Source organism: Phaethon lepturus, unplaced genomic scaffold (genome assembly GCF_000687285.1).
Source record: "Phaethon lepturus isolate BGI_N335 unplaced genomic scaffold, ASM68728v1 scaffold43338, whole genome shotgun sequence".
Lineage (NCBI taxonomy): Eukaryota > Metazoa > Chordata > Aves > Phaethontiformes > Phaethontidae > Phaethon > Phaethon lepturus.
Window position 1 is genome coordinate 19812 of NW_010556276.1, and position 7587 is coordinate 27398.

The 7587-nt window shown below is 47.8% G+C and overlaps 1 protein-coding gene across 1 annotated transcript; it reads right to left on the minus strand.

Moving 5' to 3' along the window:
• Window positions 1–293: 293 nt before the first annotated feature.
• Window positions 294–6603, minus strand: MTHFR (methylenetetrahydrofolate reductase (NAD(P)H)). Its single transcript, XM_010292427.1, is given in 11 exon segments — window positions 294–597; window positions 1115–1234; window positions 1485–1586; window positions 3043–3225; window positions 3747–3927; window positions 4200–4334; window positions 4864–5114; window positions 5602–5677; window positions 5679–5781; window positions 5960–6070; window positions 6369–6603. Coding segments are annotated over 11 exon segments (1689 nt in total). The 5' UTR covers window positions 6598–6603; the 3' UTR covers window positions 294–399.
• Window positions 6604–7587: the final 984 nt, after the last annotated feature.

The following is a 7587-nucleotide window of genomic DNA, read 5'->3' on the forward strand; positions in this document are numbered from 1 at the left end:
ATAGTCTCCTTGCATAGGCACTGCTGCCAGGAGTGTTTCCGCCCCCAAGGCAGCATTTCTGGCATGAGAAAGTTACCAGAATCCCACTGAATTTTATCAGATTGTTGCACAAGAGTTCTCCTGTTACAGTAATCAGCACGGCCATGATTAGCACCTCTTCGTCTTGCAGAGCTGGCCTCCAGGCTCAGTCTAGAGCCTCAGCTCAGAGGTTCAGGTAGTTCTGGCTATTGTTCAGTGAGAAGGGGTCAAGGAATAGAAAAGCATGTAGTGTGGGTAGATCAGAGAGCTAGCCTGGTCACTGGGTTTAGGAGTGTTATCCACCATCAGCACAGGAGATGCTTTTTCTCTCTCCCTAGTCAGTGGACGGAAGGAGGAAGTAGGGGATTAGAAGAGGAATTTTCACTGCTGAGGCGGAGAGTTCAACAGCTCAAAAGTATCATCCACAACCTGCCAGAGGCAGTTTTCAAGTGGGAAGTCATTGTCCACCAGGTTGACCAAGTAGTAGTTGTCATGGATGTACTGGATAATCATGCGAGAGGGTGACTCCTCTTCATAGAGCTTGGCCCATTGCTCAATCCACAGTGCAAAGGCCTCATCCTGCCAAGGAAAAAGAAAATACTGGCAGTGGTATAAGGCACTTGTTAGAGAGCTGCATTTTCGTATTACTTCATTTAGGACAACGAGTGTCACACATGCCTGGCTAACCTGTGGCTTGTTTCTTCTCAAGCAGAGAAGAAACAGCAAGAGCTGCGCAAGGAGCCTTATGCTTTTCAGTCAGTGGGAAGTGCCCAGAGCTGAGACACGTTTGCAGTAAAATGGCTCAATACTGCCCCTGTGCGTGTAAGAGGGGAGGGAGCGCCCAGAGCTCTGGGGCCCAGTACACTGATGGCAGTAGCTGCAAGCCTCCTGTTACTGGGCATTTGGTGTCTGTGAAGAGCTCTTGCTGGAGCAAAATTCTCCTTATACTAAGGAAGCAGGAGGAGCAATATCTGGACCTCTGCAAGCTAATATCACAACACTACTCAATCGCAAGAAGCATCACAGACTAAAAACAAAGCAGATGCTGAATTTCCAGGGCATCACAGCAATGTATACAGCAGGAGGGAGGACTCACCTTCCAGGAGAGGAAGCTTACAGGATCCACTACAGTGGGCTGGATGATCTCTCTGCCTGGGAAGATGCCCCAGGTGACAGCATTGGGTTGCAGATCTGGAGCATTGGTGATATTCTGGCCCTGTCAAAGGAAGGAAAAACTTTCTGCAGCAACTACTGGTGGAAGGATTGAGCGAGTTGGAACAAGTGCATTTACTCTCTTCCTTGTAAAGAGATCAGACAGCTGCTGCCCATTACAGCTGACTTGCTTCACTTTCCCTTCCTTTCATCAGTCTTCACATCCCACTTAGTTCACAGTGATATCTGAATCTTTAATATTTGCCTCTCTCCCAAGGTGGTGAAAGGAATATGTCCTGTAAGCAACAGCCTACCTTGACATTGACAATGTGGTAGTTCACTCGCAACTCATACTTCTTCAGCACTTTGAGCAGTGCCGTGACGATCTCACTGGAGGTGAAGAACTCTAGGTATGCCTACAGGGAGCGATGGGAAAGGGAAAAGAGAGTAAGAGCCTTAACTCATGGCAGGGCTGGGACAAATACAGGCAACCAAGAGAACAGTTGTAGAGTCTGGGCTGCTTGGATCCAGGCAGCCTAAGACTTGTACGTCCATTCCCAGAAACATGTACTACAGAGGAGTCTTGAGTGGGGCAGAGCAAATTAGCAAGAGAGCTGGGGTGAGGTGGAATAAAAAAAAAATAGTTAGGGAGAGCAGAGGTAACAGCGCAGGAGCAGCCAGCTCAGGAAAGCTTCAGCCTTCCTGCTTTGCACCTGTGTAAGCAGGCAGGCTGGAATAAGTTCTAGAGAGCATAACCACAACTGCTGTGCCTGGGAAGCGGTCTGTATACAGACAGAGTAGAGCTCCTGGAAGAAGCCCGAGCTTGACCTCTGTTGTACCTGGTACCCTGTGAACAGCAGCGTCCTGCCAAGGCAGCCCAGTCTGGTGGGGGCAGAAGTCAGGGGTCTCAGCTGGGCTCTCCCAAGCACCCTACCATTCCTTGTTCTCATCTTTTGTTCACAATTCTCCCTGTGTGCTTATACAGCCTAATTCTGTACTTGGTCTGTACTGCTGCTCTGTGCTTGGCTGCTCCCAACAACTCCTTCCCCTCCCCCCATTTCCTGGCTATTGTGTGAGATGATGGATTTCCCCTCACCTCAGGGGAATTTTTTCCTTTGAAAACATAACTGCATTTGCCATCTGCCGGTCTCATGGCTTTAGCGGTTTGGATCCCTTTTGAACAAGGCTGCTTTGTTTCCTAGTATGAGCCACTTGCTTGGCATTTACCTTGATGGGAGATGCCTATCACAGCCATTAGTGGCGAGGCTCTAGGGCCTGAAAATGCATGACAGGAGGAGGCAAGCATGGCAGATAAGACTGCTTGCAGGCCAGAGGAGGAACCTGGCAGCTGTCTGAACAGCACAGCAGTAGTGCTGTGGGGTGGGGGCAACTGGTGGAGAACTGTCCCTTAGAGAAAGGCAGGGGAATTTGTAAATGCCTAGTTATTACCATGAGAGTGTGGGTGGTAGAGATACTACCTCACTGATTACCATTTTAGGAAAAACCTGGGTGCTTCCTGCATCACTGAACCGGATCAGATGCAGTGGGCAGGTATGTGTTTGTATCTAAAACTTCACAGCCCTGCTCTAGAAAGAAGTTACCAATAATCACTCACAGAGAATAAACCCAAGAAATTCTATAGAATGTTCGATAGGTGTTTTGAGGTGGGGGAAAACAGCTATGAAGTAGCCATAGAGATGACATAGTCTGTGTCTTAAGACACCAAAGGAGCTTTGCCTCATCTCAGCAAGAAGGCATTAAGATAAGGAGTGGGCAGAAGGATTATCTGGGTGAAAGCCTAGGACCTCCCTACCTAACAGAGACCAAACTGGGTCATAACTCTTTGCTGCCTAGCCCCGAGTCATGCAGTACCTTCTGGAAGACATAACCCCCACTGGGGCCCCAGCCTACGATGGGGTCTGTGGATGGTTTGCCATTGATGTTTGGCTGGGAGTTGATGGTCAGTATTCCTCGTCTGTTAACCTTCTCCAGCTGCTCCTTCAGAAGGTTGGTTTCAGTAGCAAGAGGGTCATCATTCCAAGGCATGCATGTAACCTACCGTGAGGAGAAAGAATGGCTCACAATGGATCTAACAACCCTTTGGTTACCATCTGGATGTTGAAGGAACTCTGAAGTGCCCTAATGGTCTCAAACACACCTGCTTCAGGACAGAATTCTCACACTTCTTCAAGGGGCAGGATATCCTCAACTCTTAAGAACAACTGCTGAAGTCTATTGGTACTGGTCCTGTCATACATCAAGGTTGGGTTAAATAGAGCTTTGAGCAACCTGGTGGAAGATGTCCCTGCCTATGGCACAGGGGTTGGAACCAGATGATCTCTAAGGTCCCTTCCAACCCAAACCATTCTATGATTCTGTGATACTGTAGCAGCTTTCCTTTTATGTTGAGCCCTAGCTCTGGCTGCCGGATTCCCTTCAGCCACTACCTCAGCAAGTCCTTTTGGATAGGGAAGTGCCAATTCTTGTTTAGAAGAACAATGTGGTACCAGAAGCAAGAGGAAATACACGCTATTGTCTGTACCACACTGACCATCCCTTCCTGGGCCATGGCTCACCTTGTGCCCGTTCTTGTTGGGTTCTCCAGTGATATAACATGTGAACACCTCAAAGACGCTTTCCTCACCAGTCAGCTCTTCTCCCCACATCTTCAGGAGCTCCTCCCGGGGAGACTTACTCTTCAGGTAGAAGAGGTAATAGTCCTTCAGTTCCCCAAAGGCTGGAGAGGAGGAGTTACCCCTGTAAGGGGAGCAGACACAGGATTAACAGGCCACTGAGGTGGTGATGCAGGAAGACAGCCACCCAGGAAGAGATGTATCCAACAAAATCCACCTAGAGACAAAGAGCCTCAATACCTTAGTGCCATTCTCCTCATCTCATTTAAATCCAAGCAACTGGGGACCACTTTGTTAAGAAGCACCAAGTGTGCCCAGGACACCCACTAATGACAGACCAACTGTGGCTTTCATACCACACCTCTACCTCACTGCTATTGCAGGCTGACAGCTTACCACCGTCCATTGGGGAAATCGTCCCATTCTTGAGTTCGATAGATGTAACTCTTTGGCCTAGAGGCCCAGAAGATTGGCCGAACATCTTCAACTCTTCTCTTGGGGTGAGCGCTGACTGCCCAGGGCAGAGGCCGCCTGCGTGGGAGGAGCAGATGTTAACACAGTTCCTCTGATGACTTTCCACTACAGGTTGGAAGCCAGTCCCCTGGAAAACTTTGCCTCTGGGGAGCACAAGTAACAGGGGCTGAGAAGAGTTCTATTTGTCAAGAAGTAGGACAGAGAACTCTTTTCTTTTGTGGAAAATCTTTTCCCACTCAGTTCCCCCACAGGATGCTCAGTAGGTGTCTATTAAATGGTTAAGTACAGGACTGACACCTGAAATTGGATGAAGAAAGGGAAAAGCACTGTGTGAAGCTATTTCTAACAAGAAGAAAAAAAAGATACCCATTTTCCTTTGCTTCCTCTATCTATGCTGAAGCCTGTGGACTCTGAGAAGTCCACATTCCCTTTATCAGCTGCACAGAACCCTAGAAATCCACAGCAGGAACTTAGCACCTAGCCGGGTAAGAGGGGTAGATGCCAACCCTTCCATTGCTTGAGTCTTCCGCAGATGGGATGGATGTATATGAAGAGGAACTAACACAAGCTAGCATATTCTCCTTACCTGGGGTCTTCCTTCCATATGCCCAGGCGCTTAAGGACTTCAGTAGTAGCCACTTCCCGATTGAGGGTGTAAAAATGGAGCCCATGCACCATGCCACTGTCCAACAGCTCCCGGCACATGGACACTGCCAGCTCCACCCCATAGTTCCGGATAGCTGCATCGTTGTCTTTGATGGGTTCAATCACATCCTTGATTTCTTGAGGCACTTCCAGCTTTGAGAGCTTCACCAGCTGGCGCAGGGAGTGGTAACCCTGGATGGGGATGCAGGGGATTTTCATTTTTCCAAGGCCGTTTTTTGACATTCCAGTAACACAGGTACTTGATATCAATTTTGTGGCATGAGATTTAGAATTTGGGCTCCTGGATTCTACTCCTAGGCCCCATCCCTAGGATGGTAACACAGTCCTGATCGTATTGCTTCAGGTGATTTCTTCCCATTTTTTTTCCTCGTTGCCTGAGCCCAGCATGCTGACAGCAATAACTAACACTTTAGGACTGGTAAACCACTGTCATTTATAGTTCTTTTTACCATATGGGCACAAAAACCATTTAAGCTTGTTATTACATGCCTAAGAGTTTAATTTGGCAAACCACCTATAGATTTATCATCTGTTTAGCACCCTCACTTCCCAGAAATTTTGTGGAAGATATTTACAGACCTCTCTTAGGCCCTGACCCACAAACACCTAACATCCTGGATCCTTATTTCCTCACCAAACCAGAATTACTAGATTTCACCTGTATGGGGAAGATGCCAGGAATAATGGGGCAGGTAATGCCAATGGCTTGACAGTCCTTCATGAACTTGAGAAAGAAAAAGCTGCGTAATAATGAAGTCTGCCCCAGCAAAGACTTTCTCCTTCAGGTGTCTCAGGTCTGCCTCATAGCTCTCTGCTTCAGGATGACCTTTCGGGTAGCCTTTGGGGGGAAGGTGAAAAAAAGAAAAAAGTGAAATCCCAGCAATTAGGACAACACACTAGAAATTAGAAAGTAGCCAATCTGATTGTGCTGTCACAGCCCAGGTCCAGAGAGAGACTGCTGAGCTGATTTCCCTATCTCAGACCCTACCCCACAGTCTGCAATGAAAGTTATTTACCTGCCACACAGATGTCAAAGTAATCATCAAATTCATTGCGAATGTGCTTAACCAGGTCAACAGCATAGTTGAAACCATCTACTTCTTCCTCCCACTCCTCACCGACAGGATCTGAAAAGGGAACAAATCCACAGCTCTAACTGTTTGCTGGACTCATATCTGCTAGCGCTGTAAAAACCTCCTGCTATCAAAAGGGAGACAAGATGAAACATCCAAGTTTGCAGTTTTACCCATGGACTGCTTTTGTCTACCCTTGAGCTAGAGGGACTGCTAACAAAAGGATCATGTGAAATGCAGTCTCAACATGTAATTCCCGCAGCGGAAGGAGCCTCTAAATCTTATTTCTCTATTTTTACCCTGGAATTGAATGCAATAGAAGCCCTGTGCACCATAGGACAAAAGGATTCACCTCCACGTAATGCCATGATATTCTTCAACCCGAGCCGCTTGGCCTTCTGCAGATGCCCTGTGATGTCATCCTTGGTCTGATTGCAGCATGTCATGTGCAAGATGGTCTCCAGGCCACAGTAGTTGACTGCAGTGTTGGCAATAATCATGGAAGAGGTTTCCTTGTCAGATCCTGGGTCCCCTGCAGGGTGCCATGTCACATCAATGAAGAGTGGACCACCTGCTCCCATGCGGTCAAACCTGTGGATTTTAGAGCTGTGTTAGCCTACCAGGCAGCCACCTTCCCTCTCTATGCCTGGGACAGCTTGCTCACTGCTGGAACGCCAGCAACAGGCAGAGAGAGTGTGGATGACAGCAGCAGGAGAGACCAAGAAGAGTGTTGAACTAGGAGTTTAACAAGTGGCCAATGTAAATAAGGAAAGTCATCCTTTAAGGCTGTATGAGGAGAAGCTTACAATCTCTTTGAAGGAGAGGCAACTTAAGTGTTCTCTGTAGAATAAACTTCCTCCACTGTAAGACTGTTAATGTCTTCTGACAGACAGCAATGCAAGTTCTACTCCTTTTGAAATGGGAGACTATACTGCAACCCCCTGTTCCCAGCTTTAACTGTAGGGTCCACAAATATGAAAAGATGGACCAGATCTCTGTTGTGTTCCCAAGTGTGCCTAACGGAAGAGACAAAGGCTCCCTTAACTTGTCTCTCTCCTGCTCTGGGCTGGAACAGGCACTTTTGTTTAAAGTAAACCTGGCACTGGCATACAGCAGTTACAAAAAGAGTTACGAAACTCCCCCTTCTCCTCCAGATGAGTACATGGTGGCTCCTGGGGCTACCTACTGGGCTCTAGGATAACCTTTAGCTCTGCTGAGAACTATCACCTTTCATTTAGCATGTAGATGGGAACGCCTGTCTCAAGAGGCTAAAACTGTAGTCCTCAGTAATACAGAGGCACAAACCATAGTGGCTGTATGATTCTGAAAGCAAGTGGGAGTCTCTGTTCCAGAGACTTGGGCACACTGCCCATCAAGTGATATTTTCTGCTTTTAATAGGTACTTTTCTGCTCTATTGTCCCCCAGCACTCTGCATAACAGTGGGGTTGCTCCATCTTCACAGAACACAGGAGATGGGAAACAGCCTGGCCCCCTCAGTAACCCCACCACGACACTTAACTCTTCAGGGCCTCCAAGGAAGACAAGTTACCTGGTGTCCATTACCCTCCTC